General features: G+C 51.1%; 1 protein-coding gene across 11 annotated transcripts in view; it reads right to left on the reverse strand.

The window, feature by feature from the left end:
- EXD3 (exonuclease 3'-5' domain containing 3) overlaps positions 1 to 26,364 on the reverse strand; it is a 214,431-nt gene that overhangs the window by 72,084 nt on the left and 115,983 nt on the right. Inside the window, exon 21 of one of the 11 annotated variants that reach the window (XM_069031643.1) lies at positions 3,881 to 3,949. The exons of the other annotated variants lie outside the window; for them this stretch is intronic. Within the exon in view, the coding sequence (XP_068887744.1) occupies positions 3,932 to 3,949 (18 nt within the window). The 3' untranslated portion in view covers positions 3,881 to 3,931. Of the gene's footprint in view, positions 1 to 3,880; positions 3,950 to 26,364 lie in introns of those variants that run through there. 11 annotated transcript variants of the gene reach the window in all.

Here is a 26,364-nt window from a genome sequence, read left to right on the forward strand (position 1 = left end):
TCTTCAGTCGAGTGCAGGGGAATTTAGAGTGTATTTCCAGCTCTGTGTCAGACAAAGGCCTGGGGACCTTTTGGCCACTGCCAGTGAAACTCTCTGTGGTGACACAGCAAAGGCAGCTGGAGAGCTGTCAGGATGAGCCCAGTTTGTGCCCCAGCTGGCTCGGGGGAAAGCAGCAGCTTTGGCCCTTGCCTGGCTGTGGCCAGCCCTGAGCCTGATGTGACTGCAGGCAGTGGGCAGGACTTTACACAAAACACTTCTGTCTTAAGAACTCAGCCCCACATCTCACCTTCCCAAGCCCCAGAGCTCACACTGAGCTCATCTGCATTCCCCAAACCTCAGGACCCCCGGGCTGCCCCCACAGCCCTGCTCCGGGGCCCTACTGGAATTCAAACTCGATGAATTCAGCACAAACATTCGGAATTTTCAAAAGCAACCAGAAAATCTTTGTGATCCAGTGAGAGCTGACTTACACCCCCTGTCCCGAGGCTGCCTGCCTTGCCAAATCTCACCCTTGTTTCAGAGGAAGGTGGCCCCTTCCCAAAGGGAGGCTGGAGCTGGGCCAGTGCCAAGGATGGAGCTCAGATGTTGTGGTGATGGTGGTTCCCAGCTCCTCGCCTGCATAAAGGCGTTGGAAAGGGAGAGAGAATCGCTGGCCAAGAGAGAGCAGGGCCTCCTGTGGTGGGTTTGGGGCAGCGCTTTCTGCTGCAGCATCAGTGTTGCCACCTGCAAGCTTTGGGAATGGTGCACTGGCCTGTACTGGTGCAGCACTGGCCTACACTGGTGCAGCAGCACTTGGAGCTTCCCTGGGGGGGCAGGCACTGGTATAACCTGTGGAAAAATGTTTGTGGATTATTTAACTCAAATGATCAAATACACTTCACACAGTAATTTCCATCATTCCCCACGTGAATCCCCCTGCTCTGCCATTTAGCAATTACTGGCACACAATTTCTGCGAGACAGATTTTAAACTTTGGGGCTAAACCCAAGGTAAATTACATTAGCCCTGAAATGAGATTTTTCTGTCCATCAGGCCAGATTCTTTTTCACACTGGTTTTACACAAGCACAGCAGTGACCATGCTATGGACTTGGCTGTCCCTCCAGTGAGAAGAGCTTAAATCCAGTGTTTGTACACACAGGCAGTTTGGGGTTTCTGTGTAACACAGAGTACTACTGCCACATGCCTGTGCTTTCATGCAGATTTTTCCTGAATGTTTTGCAGTCCTCTTTCCTATTTTGATAAAAGAAAGTTACTTTCAAAAGTAAAGGCTTATAATTTCTGGTGATCTAAACAGATGTGACTTGACAAAGGGGTCCATTGTAGGGCCATGTTAGTGCTTTATTTTTTAACGATGAAGGCTTTGGTTGTTTGTTATGGTGAGAAATAGTTTCCCCTCCAGATAGCCCCTTGAGAAATTCATGAGAGAAAATCCAGACTGTGAAAAGTATGGCTTGAGAGGAATTTGAAACAACATGACAGGGGAAGAAAATCATCGTGAAAAATCCTATTAGAGAAAGCCTGGGCTCATGACCACTTCCAGCCGCCCTCCAGGTGAGCTGTCTGGCTGTGTGTGTGCCACGACTGTCCCCTGCAATCCCAACCATCAGTCAGGCAAGGCTGTCTGTCTTTCTGGAGACCCACAAAGCAAGGCTGAACTTGCCCAGAGGAGGCTGGTCTGAGCCAAAGACAAAACAAGGCGTGAAGTAGTGAAAGCATGGGTCAAGGTAAGGAGGGAAGAACTGGCAGCAGAAGCCGCTGCCATTGCGCAACTCTGGCTAATCAGACACAGATACAGATGCAAACCACCCGTGAAGGCTTCAGAGAAGTTTACATTTCAGCTGGGTTTCACAGCTGGACAGGGATGGCTCCACATGCAAAGCTGATTTCTCCAGGGTGCAGCTCTGGAGAGGGGTAACCCCTGTAGTGCCTCTGAAAAGCTCCAGTTTCTGACCTGTGGTCAGATTTGTTGCCCTTCCTCCCAGGCTCCTTTCCATGCACTGCTGAAGTGTTCTGCTCTACTGTAATTCAAATACACTTCAATAAATTTCAGTTCTCATTTACAACTTCATTTTTGAAGATAGCAGAATACTTTGGGTTCGTGTCAGAACAGTTTTAAGGCCTCCAGCATCAAAAATAATCTGTCATAAATCTAAAAATACCAGCTTTTCAGAGAGGAGATGTGAGGTGCCAAGACATTTCACACACAGAGACAATCGTGAGATTGGGCTCCAAGCTCCATTTGCATTTTTTCCATGGTTACCTAACGCTGGACCCAGTAATTTGAGCCACATCACCTCGAGGGGTTTTATCTAATGGTCCCCCCCAAGCAGGGTCTCACATCCCTCAGCAGAGCCCGTGATTCCCTGCCTGCTGCAGAGGTGATTCTAATGGCAGGATCTCCATCCAGAACACCACACTCCGAGCTTCTGCACGGTGCCTTCCCAGAGCTGAGCCACAGCCACAGCTGGATCTGGCTCCACACTGCACTGGGACAGACGACCTCGGCACACAGGGAGGAAGAGAAGCACGAGCACAATGAATCCACAAAACTGCCAGAGTGCAGGAAATTGGCCAATTATCCAGCCCTGATTTTTAGCAGAGACCATACAAAGGGATCTTTATGGATGAGAAGATCACAGAAAAGGAGGGAGAGGCAACTATCAGGGAAAACAAAAGTGTGGTGAACTATGACTGAGCATTTATGACCATCCTCTGAATGGTTCCTAGCCCAGCTTATAACTAGTGACTAAATGTCAGGATTATTTAGTAGAACTTGTTAAAATAAGCAAAAAAATATTTGGAGAGTAAACCTGACAGTGCTTCTAAATCACAGGAGCTTGGTGTGGTGCAAGGACCGGTGTCCTTGCACACTATGGAGCCACAGCAGGGATGAGGGCAGGAGTGGGGGGCTCATCCCTGGGCATCAGCTGGTTCCCCTCACTGACATTCCTGCAGAACCACTGGCCATGGCATTCAGTGTCCATCAAACCTCAACACACGGATTTAGACTGGAGCAGGATGTGTCAACATTGTACAAAAGGGATGGAGGGGAGGAGGTGAAGCCCAACACCGTGCAGAGATCCAATGGCTCTGTGCAGACAGGCCCTCACTTACACTGCTGCTGGGCTGAAAAAATTATCAGAAAGTACCCACTGAAAAATTCCTTTTCCTGTCTGATTCTGTAAACACAAGCTCAGCACAGGAGACTCCATGGGATAAGATGGTTTTGATGACTTCCAGCCGCACATACACTCTGCAGACTCACTTCCCAAACAGCCCATTATCACCGTGCAGGCAGTTCATTTATTTGCTGAGAATTCTCATTTAAAAAAACTAATCAGGCAGGATTTATTTCCCTCTGATAAGGCACAGGAGGGCACGGTGAAGGGTCTGGCTCCTGCTGGTTGTCAGGCTCCTTGTCTGGAGGTTAATGTCAAGCTGAGACCACAGCAAGGCTCTGACGTGTCCCTCAGCCCCCGTGTCCTGGGGTCTGGCTCTGGAAGCTGCGGCTCTGCCACCAAGGTTTTCACAGGACCTGAGATGGATCAGCTCACTGCCTTGGTTTCTCCAGGAGAAAAAGAGAGATATTCCAGCCAAGCAGTCAAAAGGATGCAGAGGTGGGAGTCCACCATTGTCAGGAATTGTCTGAGGCCTTAACTGAACACAGCATCACATCCCAGAGCATCTGGAGCTGCCACAGGAGGCAGGATTTTGGGACAGCAGACTGGGGCTTGTACAGACAACCTAAAGCTCTTTTCCCTGCACTGGCCCAATGATGTCATCCTGGGGAAGCAGTACCAGGACCTGCTGCAGGGCTCAGCCCACTCCTGCTGGGAGGGGGGCAGAGCTCCCCGACACAGGGCCTGGATTCATGGAGAGCCGAGATCATCATTGGCAGATGTATCTTCCCCAGGGCTCCAAAATCTCTGTCAGCAAACAGAAAGCAACTGGAAGGAAAAAAAAAAAGGCTAAAAGAAGGCCTGTATTTGAAATATGCTTTGTTTTCTTTTAAAAAATCCAGGATCCCATCCAGCTTGAAAGAGGAGGCGAGCACTGAAACAAGCTCTTTGTTTTTTGCATTAGTTCAAGAAGAAAATACTTTTAAAAATATATTCCTCTGAGGTTCTGGTACTGCCTCTAGCCCCCACTTTTGGCAGGCTGGGAGCAGGTCACAGGTACTGTTCTCATCCCTGGCCCACAGCCCCTCTCCTTAATCCTTCCCAGCCTGCATGGGGCTCTTCCCCCACCACACCCCCTCCTGCAGCGTCCTCCATCCAGCATTTCAGCCCTGGCACAGTGCCCCACACCCTCTCCTGGGGGACACCTCCCTCTGCCTCAGGGGTCTGAGCCCTGTGTCCCCCCTCCCCAGCTCTGAGCACACAGAAATATCAGTCTCACAGGGAGGTTGGGGTGACCCAGGGGCTTTGTGGGGTACTGACACCCCCTTACCACCAGCAAGGACATGAGGATGGAGTCCAGGGGCTTGGAGCAACCTGGCCTAGGGGAAGGTGTCCCTGTCCATGGCAGGGGGGTGGAACTGGGTGATCTTTAAGGTCCCTTCCAACCCAAACCAGTCTGTGATTCTATGAAAGAGCAGCCAAGAACTTTTTGCAGTTGTGCCAGGCTCTGAAGACTCTCAAACGAAGCGCTGCTCTTCACCAGCCTGAGCCCCCAGTGCTCCCCAAAAATGCCTGAGACGTTAATTCCCATCAGGGCTGGTGCTCAGAGCACAAAGGGGCTGGTTTATAATGGTCTCTCACTGGAGCTGCTGTGCTGCAGTCAGGGCTGTGCCTGGCACCAGCCAGGGGGTCTCTGCTGCAGTTTCTGAAGACACAAACTTGCTCCCCATTTTCTCTTGGCTGCACTGGCTGTGCAGGTTGAAGCGTGAAAGGCTGACTGCCAAGTGGTGTGGTGTGAAGCCATTTTCCATTTAAAGCTCTTGTTTTTCATGGCTTATAAGTTCCCACTCCCCGCCTCCATTCCTTTGGGTTGGGATTTGTCATGCTTGTTCTTAACCCAGGGGAGAATTTCTTTAGGAAAGTTCGATGGTATAAGTAGCAGCAATCCCTCATCTGGCTTTCGTCATGGAAGATAACAGACATTCACACAAACTCGCTGCCTCTGCGAGGGAGGCAGCAGCAGCAGGGAGAACTTCTGCCCCCAGCCCGGCACAAGCCCAATCCCGTGTGCCCCAGGAGTAAATCCAGCAGCGATTCCCGCACTCGGACACGGACAGACACCCGCCCAAACACGAGCACTGCCTGCAGTCCCCAGGGCTGCTGTGCAGATGGCTGAGCAGGAGGCTGGGAGCAGCAGCAGCTCACTGAGACGTTTTCTGGGTGCATCCTGGGTGCAGGTGGAAATTCCAAACCTGCAAGGCACCAATTCCTGCACGGGACCAGGGAAATGGCCGGGGGGGGTTGTGGATGAAAAGCTCAACATTCCTCAGCCACATGTGCTGGGACCCAGAAACCCCCCTGCCCTGGGCTGATGCCAGCAGGGGAGGGGGGATTCTGCCCCTCTGCCTCCCCCACCTGCAGAGCTGCCCCAGCCCTGGGGCCCAGCAAAGGAAAGATGTGGAACTGTTGGAGTGAGTCCAGAGGAGGCCATGGAGATGCTCTGAGGGCTGGAGCTCCTCTGCTCTGGAGCTGAGGAGGGAGAGCTGGGGAAGAGAAGGTTCAGAGCCCCTTGCAGGGCCTAAAGGGGCTCCAGGAGAGCTGGAGAGGGACTGGGGACAAGGCATGGAGGGACAGGGAATGGCTTCCCAGTGCCAGAGGGCAAGGATGGATGAGATATTGGGCAGGAATTGTTCCCTGGGAGGGTGGGCAGGCCCTGGCACAGGGTGCCCAGAGCAGCTGGGGCTGCCCCTGGATCCCTGGCAGTGCCCAAGGCCAGGCTGGACATTGGGGCTTGGAGCAGCCTGGGACAGTGGGAGGTGTCCCTGCCCATGGCAGGGGTGGCCCTGGATGGGCTTTAAGGTCTCTGATGACCCAAGCCAACCTGGTAGTCTGTAATTCACAACCAGAGCCAGCTCTGCTGGCCATGCTGATACAAACTCCCTGTGCACTCCAACCCTGCTCCATGGCAGCTCCCATGCAGCAGAAGACATAAAATGACTTTGCTTTTTGATTAAAAAAAGCGCAAGGAACGTAGCTGCAAGCAACTGATGTGTTATGATTGAAATTTCAAATGAACAAATGTCAAATGTGTCAAATGAGTCCCACTCTGTCCCACCCACATCCCATAGCTCAGCCTTCCCTGTGTGCTTCCCAGACTACCATGAAGTAAGGCAGGAAGGGGTTTCATCAGCATCCATGGAAAACACAGTTTTGAACATCCCAATTTTGTTTGGTTTAAATCTTAACCATAATATTGATATTAATGCTATTTATTCTGATTTATTTTCATTCAAACATATGCACAAGAGAAAAATAAAATAAAGTTGTGTTAGGCTATTTTAAAAACAAAAACCACAGAGCAGATAAGGAAGATAAATGACATCTTTCCTGTGGAGAGATGGCTGGGGGTCACCAGGCACTGACACAAGAAACAGAAATTTGTTTCTACACCAAGGAACAATAAAAAGGCCTTTAAACATTTTGACAAGGAGTTGTGAAGGCAGAGCAGAGGTGAACTCCACGGGAAGGAATGATTCCTCACTCTTCCACTTCAGCACAAAAAAAAGCACACAAAAGAAACATAAAAACCCACAACCCTGTCTCGGTTCTGCAGGAAAAAGTCTTTTTCGTGATTTGAAACAGGATGTTGCTTTTTCAGATCCTTTAATTTATTTACCAAACACGGCATCTCCCCACAGACTTTAAGGTTAATCACATCAGTCCTCGTCCTGCTGTCACACCCCGAAGTGCCATTCAATCCCCCGTGGTGGGAGGATGCACCATGTTGGTACCTGAGCTGTGCCAGTGATTCATCACAGCATTTCTCAGTGTGCCACTCCCCAGGAACCAGCCAGCCCCAAACTCTTCCCTTCTGGAGCTGAAAGGGCCGATCTCAGATGAAGCAGACAAAAAGAAATGCAGCAATAACTTAAACCTTGCAGGGGACTCGTGGGACTCCAAGGGGAAAGGCAGCAGCAGCCCCATGGCACTGTCAGGCCAGGTAAAGCAGGGAATGACTGGGAAAAATGGGCCAATCTGGGGCAAAACGGTCCTTTTCAAAGAAAACACCAAATCACTGTCAAACAAGTTCCACTTTATGTCCTCTTATGCAAACCTGCTCCTGCCTTGACATTCCCAGCCAGCACTGGGGTGCACATGGCAGCTCCCCAGGGTGAGGGGGCTCAGCTCACCCTGTCACAGCCAGGGTGGCTTCATCCCATGGGGAGGCAGAGCCACACTCCTCCTCAGAGGCCAGGGATGGGAGAACACAAAGCTGGGAGAAGTTTCTGATCTGGAGGAAGTCTCCAGAATACCAACAGTAATTGTCAAAAGATTGTTTTACTGGAAGTAAAAGCCAAAATTGCTGTGCCTCAACTCGGTATTAGATTTTAAATTCCCATCAGTTTTTACTTTACCTCACCATTTTTCACTGATTGGTGTTAACCACATGAAACCTTTCCAGCCATGGTTCCCGTGACCAGAGCAGAGTGCACTGAGTGTTAGAGGAAACAAAAGGCCTGGTTAAAGATTTGCAGCCACTCCAGATAAAAGAAGAGGGATATTTAATTAGAGTGGCCCTTCTCCAGATCATGTCCAAACCACATCAAATACATACAAATACTGACTGCAGGAAATTAAAGTTGGAGACTTAAAACCGTGAATAAATCAAGGAATTCTCACGCTTAACTTTGTCCCCTGACCCTCAAGTTCTTCTTTCCTGATCCACTTTCCTAACACAAACACAAAGTGAGTTGATTTGCCAAATCAGGCCCTGTGCTCACTTCCACATGCCCTGGGACTTCCACATGCCCACCCAGCCCAGCAGCAGCAGCTCCCTCTCCTCATCACTGCCCCTTTGGATGTGCAGTACCACAGGATTTCTCCAGGCACCAGCGGTGGAATCAGTGCTACACAAAAAGCCTTGGCTCACAAGTCAGCTCCCTCCCCTCGCTGGGGATTTGGGTGAATGATGCCTCTCCCACCCTTGCCGAACATCCCAGGCTGCTCAGAGCTCTCTGGGGAGCTGCTCTGCTGAGCCATGCTGAACAGGAGCATTGCTTCCTCCTGGGGATCTGTGCAGGGCAGTGCTGGAATCACTGTCCCTGGCAGTGCTCAAAAAACATGTACATGTGGCACTTGGGGACGTGGTTTAGTGCTGGGCTTGGCAGTGCTGGGGGAACGCTTGGGCTCGATGATCTCAGAGCTCTTGTCCTACAGTAATGATTCTATGAAAATATTCAGATAAAAATCAGTGCAGAATTAGGAGACTGCAGTAAATGAGAACAAACCAAATAATTCTGGATTGTCAATTGTTCATCTAATGCCAGTCACATCAGAAAAGTCACACTCCAGTTGTACTGTGGCAGTGTCAGAGGGAGGGACATGGCATTTCCACCCTGGAGAGGCAGAGGGTGAAGGTGGGGAGGATGCTGAGTGAAAGGATACCAGAATCAGGCAGCTTGGGGCAATAATTTCATGTTTCATATCAACACCCACCCTGTTTATCTGTGCTGAGCACAAACCAGAGGTGCTGGCTGGGCTGATGAGCCTCGACTGGCTCCAACACAATAGAGCAGGCACTGCTGCTCTTCCAAGGGGAGATAAACTGTCAAGTGAATTGGAGATTAACTATCCAGATGTAAATGAATTCATTGCTATGCAACTGATAGGGCTCAGGCCTGGTTTAGAGCAGGATGGAGTCAGGTTTGGAGAGCTCTCTCAATGGCCAAAGAATTTATAACCTGTATTCATGGCCCTCTGTAAAGGGCCGCCTGACAATGCCAGCGCTGGCAGCATTGTTCCTTTTGAAGGGTTTCACCACTCCACCCCCACTCCTCTGCCCCCAATTTACTCCCCTCCTCCCTGGATCCCCCACAACCCCTCCGCACCCTTCCCTCCTCCCGATCACACAGGAAGAAAGCTGGGGGGAGGTGACCTCCGCAGCAGAATTTGCTATTCATGTTCCGTTCCCCCTCACAAATCCTTAACTTCTTGTCTCTTTTTAATCTTTTTTCTCTTGAGAAAGAAAAGATCAAAGGGCTTGGGGGCTGATGCTTTCTGAACTAGGCACTTCTTACCATGGGAAAACAGCGATGGGGAAGGGCTACACAAAGATGCTTGTGGCTGTGGCTGCGGGAGAGCCCAGGAGATGGGACTTTCTTCCATGGAAGTGCTTTCTGGAGCAGCCCTGGAAGGAGGATGCAGCTCTCCAGCATCAGTCCCAGACCGTGGGGCTGCCACAAGAGCACGTTTTATTTCAGGTCACACTTGAATGGTCTTAATGTCTTCCAAGAGCGAGGAGGGAGATTGGGAGGGTGTCCTGGGCTGGATGGTCCATGGGCACCACCAGCATGTGCCTCCAGTAGCCACTGGAGCACAGGAGCAGTGTGGACCTTGTCTGAAGGCCGCTCGTTCCTCCTGTGGTTCCTCAGAAATGCATTAAGAGAAGGAGAAACAGATACACTCCCACGACTTCTCCAAGCACAGGGAAAAAACTACTGATGTGAGTGGTCCCAAAAAGCCAAAGGATTCTGCTCTGTATTTCCACATGATCCATCAGGGTATGGAGGAGAGTTTCCATGCTCACAGAGGAGTGATGCAAAATAATCCCATTTCCCCACCGGACTGGGATGAGCGGTTATCTCAAGGCAGGATTTGAGGTCCCCAAGTATCTTTCCAGGGAATATGGATTTTTCCCTCATTCATTAATCCTGAAGTAATACCTGCCAAGGTAGATGAGTCACAAAGCAGAACCCACACACAAATAAGAGACTTGTACCAAAGCACTGATATCAAATATTTCAGGGAAAAAAGTGCTCTTGGCCTAAAGGTTTGTGTGAGTTTCCAGCTGGAGATGGAACTTCAAAGCAGAGGCTCGAATCCCTAAGGAGGGAACCAGGCTCCTGAGGAACCTTTAATCATTGTTGCTTGGACAAACAACACACGAACAATCTCCTGTTTGGAGGTCTCCTTCTCCTGGGAAGGAGCTGTTCGACACTTTTATGTTTTGGAAAAAGTGTTACCCAGGCTTGAAGGGCTGATCTGAATGACATTTTTTACTCTAAGCCTGAATTCAAGGCTTGCTGGCACAGAAGTGGGAATCTGCAAAGGCTATTCAACTGCACAGGTTCAGTCCACCATCTCCTTTTCTCACGGATATCCCTCCTTTCCCACTCATCCACCCTGTGACACCTCCTGGACCCAGAGGGAGGCTGGGTCACCCAGGGCCTGGTTTTTCTCTGACACTTCTGCTCCAGTCCCTGCATGTGGCTTCTGCAAGAGCTCTCATGGGCCACTGTCCTCTCCCAGCAGGTCCTGGCACCTTTGTATTCCACAACAAATAAATCATCCTTATCCAAAGCTTATTCCCTCTTTAATTTTCCAACTTCTGATCTCACCAGGAAATGCTTCTCCTTCAAACTCACCATAGAATCACAGAATCCCCTGGGCTGGAAGGGACCCACCAGGATCATCCAGCCCAGCTCCTGGCCCTGCACAGACCCCCCAACAACCCCACCCTGGGCATCCCTGGCAGCGCTGTCCAAATGCTCCTGGAGCTCTGGCAGCCTCGGGGCCGTGCCCATTCCCTGGGGAGCCTGGGCAGTGCCCAGCACCCTCTGGGGGAAGAACCTTTCCCTCCTCTCCAACCTAAACCACTTCTGACACCAGCATTGAGCAGCTCAGGCACAACTGTCTCACTGTTCCTCCAGTTCTGGATGCACAGGACAGGGCAGGATCAGAGGTTTGCTCCATGCACTAAGTTATTTTAGGAACAGCCTTACACGTATTGCACTATTCCCAGCTTGTTTCTTGGCCAGTTTACACTCAAACCCACGGGCCTGAGCCCATGTCAGGAGTCTGTCTCTGTCTCTGGGCCCTAATGACCACATGGCCACTCTCCCTTCTCATTCAGCAACTCCTGACTCCACTCTCTGACGTGAGATTAAAATCTGCTCCATGTGTTGCATTGTAGGTCCCGTGAGGGTTTCAGGGACACACACCACAAGCGCCCTGCAGCACCCCCAGTGCTGTGACAAGTGACAGGTCTTACAGCAACCCTGACAATTCACGTGGCTTTTCCTCCTTCCAGGCTGGGCTCCTGACACAGACTTTAAGAATGTGTTTCCTCTGTAGGCTCAACAAATGCCTGGAAGCTGCTGGTGAGCCAAGGGGAGCAGCTGCCTCCCATCAGAGCTGAACTACTTTCCCCACCACCCCCAAAACCAAGCACAGGAACATTCTCATTACTAGAGAGGGTAAGTGTTTGTGCTGAAAGAAAAATGTAAATTGCTCTAAGAAATGCCAAATTAGCACAAGTGACCCACGACCAGAAATGCAAAAATTCTCCAGTGGAGATTTAAAGGCAGTTGAATGTCTCAGCAAATCAGCTCTGAGGCTGCGCCGATGACAAAGCTCTTCTTGCACTCGGGCTATGATCCCTATAAACCAGTTGTTGTTCCAAAGCGTTTCTGATTAATTTTGCTCTACTGCTGAGGAAAAAAATGCAAAATGTCACCATCATAAAACTGTCAGATGTGTCTGTTCGCTCCAGTCTCACAGGCCTTTCAGGGGACAAATGTCTCCCTCATCCTCCCAAGCTCTGCCTGTGTGCTGCAAACCAGTCCTTGGCATTTCTGTGGAGCCCTCAGTGGCTTTTGAGCTGGAGTAACAATCCTGCTGCACTCAGAGGAGGTTCTGTGACACACCCCCAGAGAGGTAACTGAGACAGCCAGGTGTGGTGTGGCAGTACAGCAAACCCAGCAGCAAAGCTTCTGCTCCAGGACCGAAGGCAGGGCAGGGAGGTGACATGAAGCCTCACCCAGCACCTCTACAAAAAAAGGAAACATTTCAAACTGCCTTGTCCTGGCTGGCTTTGGGCTGGACAGGTGGTGCCTGCCAGTGCTTTGGACACATCAGTCACATGCTGTCCCCTTCCAGCTGGCACTGGGGTAAGTGACCCTGCCCCTCACAGCAGTGGGCAGCACACACTGCACCCCCAGCCCACCTTATCCAGGGACAGTGCCAAGGATCACTCCTGTCCAGCTGTCAACCTGCACCCAGGCCTTTGAGGAGGAAAAACTCCCTTTTACACAAGTCTGCGAGCCATCACAAGCATCTGTGTAGGTGCCAAGCCCTCCTGGTTTTCTTTGGTCTCACTGAGTAAGGACTCACTGTTTTTTCCCATGTACACTCAGAGAGAAACCCAGCAGCTCCAAAGTGTTTTCCATGGAATATCACAGACCTAAAGTACCTGAAGTGTGGGCAGCAGGTCAGGGGAGGTGGTTCTGCCCCACTGCACTGGTGAGACCCTGCCTGCAGAGCTGCCTCCAGCCCTGGGGTCCCAGCACAGGAAGGACCTGGAGCTGCTGGAGCCAGTCCAGAGGAGGCCACGGAGATGCTTCAAGAGCTGGAACCCCTCTGCCCTGGAGCCAGGCTGGGAGAGCTGGGGCTGTACGTGAACAGCACTCTGTGTCTCCATAAGCTGAAAAATGACAGTTGTTCCCTTTATTAAAATACTCCCTATAAGGAGAAAAGCAGGACCAAGGCTCCAAAGAGAAGCATGGAGCCTCGTTCCCTTTCTAAAAATGAATCCTGATGAATACATGACCTTCTGATGACTCCCTCCTTCCTAACAAACTGGCTTCACAGAAAGAATGTGAATATACATTTGAAGCATATACTAGCAGAAACAGAATTGGGAAGATGTAAACCCCAGAACCTGCACCAGAAATGTGCATTTGTCAGTTGTTTTCATCCAGGCAGGAGACAGCAACAAATTGATTGATAAATTCAAGCACAAGAAAGATGTGGACCTGCTGGAACAAGTCCAGAGGAGGCCTTGGAGGTGTTCTGAGGGCTGGAAACCCTCTGTTACAGAGACAGGCTGGGAGAGCTGGGGGCACTCAGCCTGGAGAAGAGGCTCTGAGGAGACCTTTTTGAGGCATTTCAGTGTCCAAAGGGGGCTTGTAAAATAAGAGAGTTTTTACACTGCCAGGGCCTCCCCACCCTGAAAGAGGAGAGATTTACATTTTGTATTAGAAAGAAATCCTCCCCTGTCAGGGTGGGGAGGCCCTGGCACAGGGTGCCCAGAGAAGCTGTGGCTGCCCCTGGCAGTGTCCAAGGCTGGGCAGGGCTTGGAGCAACCTGGGATAGTGGAAGGTGTCCCTGGTGCCCTGAGCACACTCTGACCTGTGGAGAACACCTTCTCCTCTGGCTTTTCCTCCTCACTTCTGTCTTTTCTTTCCTTCCTCACTACCCGTTAGGTGATGTGTTTACTGCAGCACCCATCACCACGGCATCCAAGGAAGACAGAAAGCTCCCAAAGGCTGCATTTGCTTCCCAACTTTGTCATTCTGCTTTTGCATTTCAGTATTTTCCTGACAGCAGGCTGGGGAGGCTGAAGCTGGCTGGAGCAGGCAGTGAGCAAGAAGCAGAGCTGCTGTTTCTGCACACATCTGCTGTTCTCCAACAGCAGCTTGAAAAGGTACAGGCTCACAGCTCTTGTCCCAGTGCGCTCTCAGTCTGTCATAGCCATGGGGAAATAGTTTCTCATAAAAGCCCAAGGGCTTGTGAAAGAGCCTGACAGAATCTTATTCCCTCTTTAACTTCCAAAACCCATTAACTTTTCCCTCTTTTAACTGCCCCAGCTGGGAAGGACTTTTGGGAACCAAGCTCTCGAGCGGGGGAGCAGGTGCTGGGGCAGCCCTGGGCAGTGTCCCCATCCCTGCCAGCTCTGCAGCATGGGCCCTGCTGCCGTGGCTGCTGCGGTGAGCCCGCGGGCAGGTGAGCCCAGCCGGACCGCCGTGGCTGTCCGCAGCCACAGGGAATTTCCTGGAAGAGCAGCAGGGCGAGCCCAGTCCTGGATGGCGCCTGGCTGCAGGACTCCCTCTCCTTGGCTGGAACTCCTCCATCCCAACAGCAAGTTCAGAAAATAACGTAATGAAAACAGGCTTCTTTTAAATTTTTTTTTCCTTTTTTTTTTTTTTCCATTGCTCATTTTACTTCACTGAGCTACTGCATAAGGAGCCGAATCTTTATTTTGGCTGCTGTCCTTCTGCAATATCATTACCCGCGCGCAGAGGAAAAGCCCTCTGGAGATTTCCAATCCAAACAGGCCCTTGTTTTATCTACAACTATTTGAGTACATGACCTCAGATAACCCCATGGCCAACTGTGTGCCAAATTCAAACTGCAGCCATGGGAACTTTAAATACAGAGAAGATTTTCCAGCTTCCCTCCAGAGGGAAGGTGCTGAGTGTCTTGCTCTCCTCGGGCCGGGAGCCCGGCTGTGCCCACGGGAGCCCGGCCAGGGCCGCGGCGGCACCGCTGTGCCACGGGCTCACCTCAGCCCGGGGAGCTGCACACACGAGTGACTCCTGCTACACACACACAGTCACTGTCCCCTCCTCTTCTCAGGGCTCTGCCTCAGATTACTGGAAAGACAAACAGCTGCACTTGGGCCAGCAGCCTCATCTGTAAAGCTGTGTTTGGATTCCTCCGGACAGGGGAGTTTTTCATCTTCATTAGCTGCTGTTCACAGCCACATCCACCATTATTCACTGGGTCAGAGCCTCCTGCTCTCTGCTGCTGCTTGCGAATCTAAATAAATCAATTAATCTGGTATTTTGAATAAAACTCAGAAGAATTTGGCAGCCAGTGTTTCACAGACAAGAAGTGCATGTGTGTGCCTCACTCTGCAAGTCCTTGGAAACAAGAGCTCAGAGAATTTAGGCACCAGAATCAGGGATGAGTATTTTTCACAGCAGTGACCAATTTGCTTTTTCTCCCCAGATCAATACTTCTTTACGTATGCATTAATATCAAAGAGGAGAACCACAGAATCCCAGACTGGTGTGAGTTGGAAGGGACCTTAAAGCCCATCCCATCCCACCCCCTGCCATGGGCAGGGACACCTCCCACTGTCCCAGGCTGCTCCCAGCCCCAATGTCCAGCCTGGCCTTGGGCACTGCCAGGGATCCAGGGGCAGCCACAGCTGCTCTGGGCACCCTGTGCCAGGGCCTGCCCACCCTCCCAGGGAACAATTTCATCCCAATATCCCATCTAACCCTGTCCTCCTTCCACTTAAGGCCATTTCCCATTGTTCTAACACTACATGCACTTGTGGAAAGTCTCCCTCCAGGGAATGAATCCTAGAGCTGAATGCAAGCACAGAGGAAAAAAATCTGAAGCTCTAGGAACAGCACAGGAATTTGGTCTTGACAGTCTCCGGATCAGTTTCTGACACTGTCACACTGAACACATGCCCACATTATTTCCCATTGGGAACCAGCCCCTAGAGCAGGGCACAGCCTGGTGACCCCAGAGTGTCTCTGCTTCTCCTCACGGGGGTTGTGGTGCCTGTGGGATGGGGCACCGACCCCGTGGAGCCAGGCTGAGGACAACAGCTCATTTCACACACTCCTTTCACAAGTGGCTCTCCCAGCCACCGCCGCTCGCTTCCCAGGGCACCCAGGCTTCCCGGGACCAGTCAGGCTTCCCAGGGCACCCAGGCTTCCTGGGGCTCAGCACAGAAACACGGAGTTTTAAATAAACATTTCTGCAGAGACCGTGTCCCACAGGGTGGGAGGGAGAATGAAACTCCAGGAATTGCTTTGGCCCCCGGAGCAGCCCCGATGCCTCGGTCGGGGCTCTGGGACTTGAGTCCGGTGCCCCTCTGCTGGGGAGGCTGATCACACCCACCCGGGGCAGTTTTCGGCTGTATGCAACTATACATTCACATGCACTATCCAGAGACCTTTGCATTTCAAGGCTGTTGTTATTTTGATCTTTACAACCCCTGGAAAAAATGAGTTCAGTTAAGTCTCATCATTAGGAATTTGCATAAGGTCACTTCAAGGCTTCGTGCATTTCCTCCGGTTCAGATCTCAGTGCTCTTGGTGTTTCCCCTTCTCACTTATAACCCCGTTGCTGTAGGGCATGCCAAGTAAATCATCCACCACCAGTTTCCTCTCTTCAGCAATATGCATCGAGTTTTTCATTCAGGCTAAATGAAGCTTCAACTGCTCCGTACAGCAGCAACCCAGTTAAAGGTACAGCATCACTTGCAGAGAGGGCAGCTTTCCCCTCAACAACAACAACAACAACAACAACAACAACAACAACAACAACAACAACAGAAATAATTTTAATCAGACATATTAATTTGGACTCCATTAGTGGGAGGAAAGATTTGGTTGCATTTGGCAGCACAAGTGCAAGCAATGAACCAATTCTTACATATTCTCTGGGAAATTCATTTGCCAAGCACGAAGAGCCCTTTTCACTCGGAATAATGGAGAAACATCCTTGGAAGCTGCAAGCTGTGCTCAGCCACGGCAGAGATGTGGCGAGGGGCACATGAGCTCCGAGCTGCTCCACATGCTGGGGTGTCTGGACACAGGGATAAGCACCCACCTCACTTGGAGCTGAAGCTCAAATTTCAGCTAATCACATTTTGAACTGCCAGGAGGGTCCAAACCGAATGGGTATCACCAGGGTGGGGCTGATCCCCCCACCCCAAGGCTGGGGCTCCATCTTCTGAACCAGGAGCGGGCAGTGCTGGAGCAGGGGGCTCCCGGAGACCCTGCAGGCACCAGCCACATTCACCCTGTTGGGCTGGGGCCGGGCAGCCGGGGGCTGTGGGCACGCTGGCCAGAGCTCCCTGAGCTCCACACGCCTGGGCTGACCCAGCGCAGGCAGAGCCCTCCTGCCCCCTCCACTCCCTGCACATCTGGGCAGCTGCAGAGCGAGCCAGACTGGGGAGCTGAGCTGGGATAAAATTAACCATCTGGTTTTGACAGACCCGTTTCAACTGGGATCAGTTCCCTCATCCTGCGGCCCTGCAGTTAAACAAGCACTTGTGTGGGGACGAGGGGGGTGGGAGAGGGGCTGGGGCAGGGAGCAGAGGCCCGGCTCCATCCGGCTGCACTGGCTGCCTGCACCGACTTGAAACTCTCATGAAATCCTGGCAGAAACATCCCAGTCCCATTTCCAACAGACCTCGGGGATCATCCAGTGTTCTTCTGGCTCTCCTTTGCAAATGGCTTGCAGGAGCTGGGCCCACCGGGACCATTCACACTCCTAATGGCACCCATAAACATCGCTGCACCACCACTGCACCCTGGGGATGGATGAATCTTGTCCTGTCCCTGACACAGACCCTGGCTTAAGTTTTCAAAGCCTTTCGTATTTTTCCAAAAGGGTATTTTCAACGTTAAAACACATTAATGCCTCAAACCAGTGGGGATCTTTCCATCTAACCTTTTCCCTCTATTTATTCCATGTCCTCTACTGACACAGCTATCTCTCTCCTGCTAAGCAACCGGCTCTGTACGCATGGATGACTCTTTGCAACTGAAAAAATAACTTGGCTGATGCAGCTTAGGTAGGAGAATCTGAGTGTGTGCATTCCTTCTGCGGCTGGCCCCAGGAAAAGGACACCCTGCCACTTCCAAACCTGGGAGGTCTTTGAGAGCTTGGCAGCAGTCCCCTGGGAGGCCCGTCATTAGCCATTTCAAACTGGCTGTAGCGCGGCGCTGAATGGGAGCGCCGGACAAAGCCCCGCCGAGCGATCCGTCAGGAAAGGCTCCCGGGCCTGGCAGGGGCTGTTAACAGTAACAATGACGACAATATAGCCGGGATTTTCAGGGGTGGGGACTTCAAAGAAGCCCTAAAGAGGTATTTTTCATTAAGGAGTAAGAAAGCAGCTGAGTATTGTTTTTGGCATTAAAGCTGAATATGAATGTTACTGCGGTAAGTCACAGATCAGGGACAGCATAAATTTGCACTGATTTAAATATGCATGAGCTGCCTTTCTGTGTTTCTCCCATTCCATCGCGCCTGCAGAACCTGGGCAAAGCAGCGGCCCTTGGACCTTCCCTAGCGGACCCTGAGATGCTCCAGTGCTTATGAACACCAAGGAGGAGCCAGCAAGCCCCTCAACAGCGACTGTGACGTGCCACTGCTGTGACCACACATTGACACCACACTGGGGTGGTCAGCTCAGGGCTCCAGCCTGAGCCACGGCCACCCGCAGCCCCCCCACAGCCTCCCCACCAGCTCAAACTGGGAGCGAGCCTGGGTCTCTCTGGGCAGGGGTCACTGGGACACCGCGGCTGCAGGCAGGAGATCAGGAGGGGCTGTTGGTCCACAGGGACTTTTCTACATTGAAACTCCAAATCTGTGACTCCTTGGGGGAGAAAAGGAAGATGATCATAAGGAAAAGTATCAGAGGGATAGTATGAAATACTCCTGTGACAGGAAGTCCTTCTCCTAATGGTGAGTGTTTACTGGTTACTCTGCTGTTCCTGCATAGACCGTGATGGTGGCCTGAGAACAGGAGTGCACCGGTAACAGCCTCGAGTTGTGCCAGAGGAAGGAAGTCCAGATTAGGTATTAGGCAGAATGGTCAGGCACTGGAACAGGCTGCCCAGCCCAGAGGGATTGAAAAGTGCATGTGGCACCTGGGGACATGGTGGCCTTGGCAGTGCTGGGGGAATGGTTGGATTTGATGATCTTGGAGGACTTCTCCAACTTCAGTTATTCTGTGATTCCATGATAAAACCAGTACAAGCATATTCTGTCAGCAGCCATGGCCTGTCCTGGTGAGGTGGCCGAAGGGCTCCCCAGACCTAGACCTCACACCCTCCTCTCAGGTGACCCCTTGGCTTTGCCAGGCTGGGTTTAGGAGCCCTGTCCCACTGTAACCACCTGTGGTTTGTGTCCCTTTGAGCCGAGCCCAGAGCCAGCTTTCCCCCCCAGGAGCCCAAGCCCAGAGCTATCATATCCAGCCAGCAGAGAGAAAGTGCCCGCAGGGTTTGCGGCGCAGATTGACTTTCACACCTCGCTGGCCACACAGAAGAAACCCAATCTAAACAGCGTAACTTTGCATAACCGATTATTTTCACTGGGGTAATCTGAGCCCGCCAGTAAATGCCAGTAAATGCGGCTGATCCAGGGAAGGCCCCGCTCGGGGGAGGAACGGCCCCACAGCCGCGGGCAGCCGGAGCTGGCCGGGCCGAGGGAGGCTGGCCCTGGCTGTGGGTGGGTTTGGTCCTGGGAGCTGAGGCTCAGCCCTTGGCCACAGGGCACTGTCTGCACAGAGGGAAGCACAAACAACTTCTGAGTGCCCAGCTCCTTTGCACAGTCAGGAACTGGAGTGTGCAAAGGCACGCTGAGGGAAGCACGATAGCGAGGCAGGCCAGGGGGCAGGAGCTGTCTGGCTTTACTTGATTTCTTCTTAACTTTCTTTTCCACAGTGTTCCAGATATTTTGAGAGGCTTCAGCTTTCAGGCTGACTCCCCAGTGACCTCTTATCCCTGTACATTGATCACTCCAGGCTGTCACCATTCACATGACCTTGTTTGTAGGGAACCTTGTTCCTCCTCTGACTCCTCTGTCACCAACTTCCTTCTCTCCAACCACCAGCTCATTTCTTCCTGCCAGGACCAAGCTCAGTGATCTCCCCTTCTTTAAAATCCATGAAATTAGACTGTCAGATTAAAACCACAACAGCTGCAGAAGTTACTGGTCCACCCACACCTCTGCAGGGCACCCAACCAGGATCAGGCTGCTGGAGGTGGAACAGTCCATACCATCAGTACACTTGAGATGTATCTTGTTCCTGGGATATCCCTTGTGACTACAAGGCACTGATCCAGCTGTGGGTGGGAACTCCCATTTCAACCAGATCAGCCTCAACATGTGGCTGCCCATGTGCCCCCTCCCCAGGCGTGAGCTGCAAACATGAAGGATGGACAAGTAGGCAGGGGACAAGGGCTGTGGGACCACCCTCCTGGCTGCAGGGGACAAGGGCTGTGGGACCACCCTCCTGGCTGCAGGACACCTGTAACCACAGGCATTTTAATGTGCAGTAAGAAAAATAAACCTGGCTGTGCTCACCTCAAACATCAGCTACTCTCCCACTTCACTAAAATGCCTCAGCAGGGGCAGCTCTCCCAGAAAATATCAAGAGAAAAGCTGAGGTGGGAATAGGAATAGAGAAGCTTTTGGGCATGAGACAAAACCAGGCTTTCACCTGCATCCTGTCCCAGCACTTCCATGAATAAAAGGGTGATCAACTCAGACTGTGTGTCTTAAATTAGGACAAGTAAATCACCCAAATCCCCTCATCCAGAGAACAGCCAATGACTCACAAGGAGCATGCCCTGAATGTTACATTTTCCACCTTTGCCAAAACTCCTACACTGTCATTTCTCCCTCTAAGCTTGTTCAGCCAGATCCTACCTTGGGCTTAGCTGCATTGCATCACAATAGCTGCAAAACATCCTCTTCATCAAGACTGACACAACGCATGAATTGAGAAACTCATTTAGAGGCTTTCCATGTCTCTCTTCACCAGGAGACTGCTGTGGCTGTCCCTGTTTCTGTGTCCCTGCTTCTGTGTAGTCCCTGGATGACAGAGTTCACACAAACCCCCAATGGTCTCTTCCATCCAGTCACTCATCCAGACCAGATGCACCTTGTGGGGACAAGGCCTTCATTCCTGAACAGGCCAAAGAACCCCAGGGATGTTGCTGACCATCATCACTGGCTGGAAATGCCTTTGCAGCAGCAGGTGCTGAAGACAATCCTGCACCACATCTCACCAGGACCCACAGACACACAGTTCTGGCACAGGGAGTCACCTCGTCCAACTAATACCATGAATAACAGATAGAGGCTGCTTTATGCCAGTAGGAAGTGACACAGTTTAATGCCTAAAGGTCTTCAGATAAATGCTGCTGAGCAATTACAGATTCAGCAAACTCTACACTGAAACCAAGTATGTGCAGCTCAGCGTATGGTGCTTCCAAGGAAGGTTCCAAACATGCCTGAGATCTCACATTCCTCTGAAGGAATACAGATCTGCTGCTGGCACTGCTGTAGACCTGGGAGAGATGGCAGGGATGGATGGGATATTGGGAAGGAATTGTTCCTTGGGCTGGTAGAGAGGCCCTGGCACAGGGTGCCCAGAGCAGCTGTGGCTGCCCCTGGATCCCTGGCAGTGTCCAAGGCCAGGCTGGACATTGGGGCTTGGAGCAGCCTGGGACAGTGGGAGGTGTCCCTGCCATGGCAGGGGATGGCACTAGATGATCTTTTAAGGTCCTTCCACCCAAAGCATTCCATGATCTTTGTGCTACCCTGGTGAGTGCCCACCCCCATTCAAACACTGGGAGGGCCAAGCCACCCTCACCATGACACACAAACAAAGAACATTATAAGGGCACCAACGTCAAAAAGGAGGAGAAACTACACAGTGCATAAAACATGGGAATTTTGACTTCTTGACAGAGTCAATACACTGAACTATGACCTCAGGAGGCACAGGGGACTGGATACCAATAGAACTTAAACTGGCTAAAAATCTCTTGTTTTCTCATGACATTTGAGAGAAGCCATGGGGACAGTTTCCTCAGGACACATGGGAGTTGGAGCTGTGTCGCTGCCTTCTCCAGAGAGTTCCTCTTTTCCTTACAGTCACTCCATCACTGTCACCCGCTGACCCTTCATTACTTTCTCCCAGTGCACCAGCATCTCTGCTGACCAATGCACTTCATAGTCTGTCCAAACCCACGAGAGGAAGAAAAAGCCTTGTACAGGCTGTATAAAAGAACATTTACTCTGCACTACATTGTGTCTTCTTTTCTATGCTAGTCTAAATACAAGTGCTGTTTTCACTGCCAATCGTTGTTTGCTTGTGCTGTTTCCACTGGCTAAAACCAGCATTTTTCCAGCTAGTGTTGCCCTCCAGGAAAAACCACACATTCATACCTTTCTTGCATTTAGCACAGGAGAACAAAACTGGTTCCCAGGAATAAGGATGACTTCCTCAAAAGAAAACATTTGCTGTCAGCTGAGGTTTGACCTCTAATGGCTAATTTGGCATCATCATTTTGAGCACTGGAATACATAACACCGTGAAAAATTAACAGCTTCCCCCCCCTCCCTGCTGCAGTTTAATTTCCGCCTGCAGCTTTGCAAGTGAAAATAAAAGAAGCGAAATAAATACCCAAACCGAAACCTTGGGTACAGTCTCTCACATACATCCACAAAGAGAACCTCAAGACAAAGATCTGTAAGGGAAATTTCACTGGAAACCAAGCTTTTGCAGACACTGAGAAAGAAAGTCTGCAACATGAGACCGTCTTCCTTGAAGAAACACAGCTGATCCGCTGCATTCCCAGCTCCGACTGCCACTGGGCTGTGGAAAACATAAACTTCACGCTAACCCTATGAAAACAGTCAACAGGAGAGAGAGACAACAGTCTGCTCCGAGCTGCTGAAAGGGGAAAAAAACCTCTCAGGCTGTCATTCTCCCCTTGCTGTGACCTTCATGCTCCACTGAATTTCTGAAGATACTGAAATCTTGGCAGGGAAGTGTACAGTCTGTGGGAACCAGGCAGCGCCGGCCGGGCTCGCTGCTGAGAATTAGGCCCAGTCGAGCCCTTTTTTGGGGGGACTCTGAGTTTTATGTGGCCAACAGCACAGGGCTAAGCCAGCTCCAGGCTGGGAATTTTACAGGATTGGTGCTGTGTGCACTCACGTATCACATTGCAGAGCCATCATGGACAGAGTGCTGCCCCCCTGCCTGGCACCCACACGTTGGGGCTTGTTCTGTGTCTACTTGAAATCTCCAGTGCCTAAAGGGGGCCCAGAAGAACTGGAGAAGGACTTTGGACAAGGACCTGGAGTGACAGGACACAGGGAATGGCTTCCCACTGCCAGAGGGCAGGGTTAGATGGGATATTGGGAAGAAATTTTTCATTGTGCGTGTGGGGAGACCCTGGCACAGATGGCCCTGACACAGGATGTGGCTGCCCCATCCCTGGCAGTGCCCAAGGCCAGGTTGGACAGGGCTTGGAGCACCCTGGGACAGTGGAAGGTGTCCCTGCTCATGGCAGTGGGGTTGGAACTGGATGAGTTTTAAGGTCCCTTCCAACCCAAAGCATTCCATGATCTTTGTGCTGCTTTGGGGTGTCCCCACCCCCCCCCCCCCCCGCAGGTAACAGCGACCACTCACTACCAGCCCTCACTGTCGTTTATAAAGCATTAGAGATTAGCAAACAAAAATCTCACCCAGAGCCTCAAAAGAAGCAGAATTTGCCATGACAAATTATCCCAGAGGCTGATGGTGTTTAATGACTGCTGGGGAGAGCCTCTCCACACAAAGAGCTCGATCCCTCTCTCGAGGCGCAGTGCCAGGGCGAGGAGCACTCACCTCTCAGCCACTCAGCCAGCCCTGGACAAGCACCTTTGGAGGGCAATTTGCTCCCTCAACAGTGTCTGTCGAGGCAGAATAATACCAGCTGTGCTTCCTGGCTGGAGCCTCTGCAGCACAGGCTGCAGATTACATCGGAATTGCCAAGCCCAGGATAAACAAAAAGATTAAGAGGGCCTTACCCTTTGTGTTGAACAATCACACTCTGAAACAAGAAATCACAGCCCACACCGTGGGCAGGCACTGGCTGAGCCCGGGTTTGGGTGGCTGGGGAGGAGTGAGAAGCTCACTCACACATCTGGGGAAACCACAGATGCTCTTAATCACAGGTTTTCCTGACCTGTAGGCGCTGACAAATTGCATCCTATGGATGAACCTTTTATTAAACCACAGAAGGTTTCCAAATGATATTCTCCTTCTCAGCATTCCCAAGTCATCGAAATCCAGCACACATGACCCTTCTTAATTCTTCATTTAGAGAGCGACACAGCGCTTTCCAAAGAGATTTCAGGGCTGAAAGGAAGTAAATGGGGACATGATGTTGCATCAGTGGAAGGCAGCTCAAAAGCTGAACCAGGGGCTATGAGAACTGACATTTTCAAATTCTTTGATGATGTCTCAGCCCCACTGGAGCTGAAGATGCTTTTTGTCCTGAGAGACTCCCGAGACCAACCCCTTGCTGTCTGCTGGGACAGAAACATCTCGCGAAATACGCAGTCTTTAAGTCTTACTGTTTTTTCTCTACACATGGGGAAGGACAACTGGTATTTTAAAAGGAATAAAATGACTGTTGCTCAGGCCAGGAAAGGTGACCACAAAACAAAATTGCCCTGGTTCCACTCCCATGCCACACTGGAGCAGGAGATAGCTGCTCAGCTCACAAGTGAGTGAGAAAGACGATGCCTGGCAGTTCTCATCATCATCTGGACCAACAGAGCAACCCACATAAAAGGAAGAAAAAAGCCTGCTGATCAGATTGGTGTGACAGAGGCTCATGAGAGACATGCACATTTTCAATCTAAACGACAGCTTGAGGGATCTATATTACTAATTATCGACTAATATTGCCAGAGTTCCCAGGCTGGCTTCAAAGGTTCTCACAAAGTGCCCCAAGCACAGGGTTTCCATCTCATCATAAGGCCTTTTTCTTTGTCCCTGCTAAATGGATTGCTCCATCCTGGGCTCCCTCTGCGTAAATCAGCCTGCACATGATGAGCTTTGCAGCAATGAAATTCGTTACCTTAACCACAAAAAACCAGAAACATTTGCTGCAACTGTTAAAATGCTTTTGCACCTAATTTAAAAAAAAAAAAAAAAAAAAAAAAAGTGGTTTCCTCTCTTTCTCCCCCCCTCCTCCCCGCCTACTCCTAATCCCATGCTAACACCTTTGTAAAGGCTGGGGTGAGTCGTTTGGAAACTGAAAGACAGGGAAGGGGGGGGCAAAAAAAGTAGAAAAATATATCAGATCTCCAGACAGTGAAATCGAGCAGCTATCTCTCATATCCTGCAGCGCTCAGGCTGAGGTCATAAGTTAAACAGGACATCAGAATAGGTGATGTAATTTGCTTATTTAGGATCAGAGCATTCAGTGAAGTGCAAGAGACAACCTATTTGAATGTGCAGATAATCCCCCCATCAATGCGGGGCTGTTCAGATGCACAAACTGCAGCTGGAGCCTGGGATTTTTTTTGCCTGCACATTTATTTTTGCAGGGGATATAATTGCAATCATTTTTCCTTGCAGGAAAGCCTTGAAACCTCACCTGGGATCAGCCTCCTGTTGCGTTAGGTATTGTTCAAGCAGGGTCCCTGCCCCGGCCAGCTTAAAGGCTAAAGGGTCAAGTCAAACAGAGGGTGGGAAAGGAAAGAGAGCCCCGGGGGAGGTGGGGGTGGCACAGTGGCTCTGCAGGACCCGGCTCCCCCAGCCCGCTCCCCCCTCGTACCCGAGCAAAGCCTCAGACCCAGAACGGAGCTGAGCAGCAGCTACACTTTGAGTAAAGCCCAGCACAGCTTCTCTGCAGATGGACAGATGCTGGCCCCAACTCCAGCTGCAGAGCCTCACACCAGTGAGGGTTTTACAGCAGTTAGAAACCTTTAACCACAAGGTTCTTCCTTCTCCAGATTCCAGGAGAAATTTCTCAGTGAGCCCAAACACCACTGGACACAGTCGTCCCTTCAAGCCATGGTGACAAACCCTTGTGATATAAAGATGTAAAGCTACCAACCTGCAGTGTTCATCTCCTCAGTTTATCACCATCCAGCCCGGGACTCCTCCCTGTCAGCAGCACTGCTCACACCAAGACTGCCAGCCCTGCAGGGCCAGACACCTCAGCCATGGGAAATGAAATGTGCTGGGCCCGCAGGCTCACCAAGCAGCCAGTGACAAGGCCCTGGCACAGTGGCAGGTCCAGAGGTGCAGCCCACCCCTGCTTTGGGTGGACCTTCAATCACATGGCATGGAAAAGCAAGGTGGCAGAAGTCCCACCAGTCATCCAGGTAATGCATCCTGCCAAAACATGGCTGTTCTCAAGAGTTTCTTTAAGAGACTGGAATGACATGGAGACATGGAGTTCATGTCCTCCTGCTGTCCCACCAGGCCATACTCAGGTGTCACAGCAGGATGTCCCAAAGAGGGACAGCACCAGGGAGGGCAGGAGACAACCACAGCTGTGAATGAATGGACCTGAGAGAGGAACTGAATTTCACCCTGCTGTGAAATGATCCAGCTGCCAGTTGTCTGTGCCCATGACTGAAGCCATCCAGTAGCCACCTTCTTCAGCAGGTTTGGGTGTTTTTTCCTTCTCTAACTGCTGGTTCTGTGTTAGAACCTCCTCCAAGCTGTGGAGAGCAGAGCATCACTGACCTCCCAGGTGAGTCAGGCTGTGAGCTAACCCTAAGGCTCCCCACAATGGCCCCCAACAACTCCACAGAGATCTTCCTGACTACTGTAAGGGTTCAGTGTGCTGAACTGATCATGTCTGAACACCCCAAACATCATTTCACATTGCCCCTTCCTGAAGGAAGGA

This window comes from Aphelocoma coerulescens, chromosome 17 (assembly GCF_041296385.1).
Source record: "Aphelocoma coerulescens isolate FSJ_1873_10779 chromosome 17, UR_Acoe_1.0, whole genome shotgun sequence".
NCBI lineage: Eukaryota > Metazoa > Chordata > Aves > Passeriformes > Corvidae > Aphelocoma > Aphelocoma coerulescens.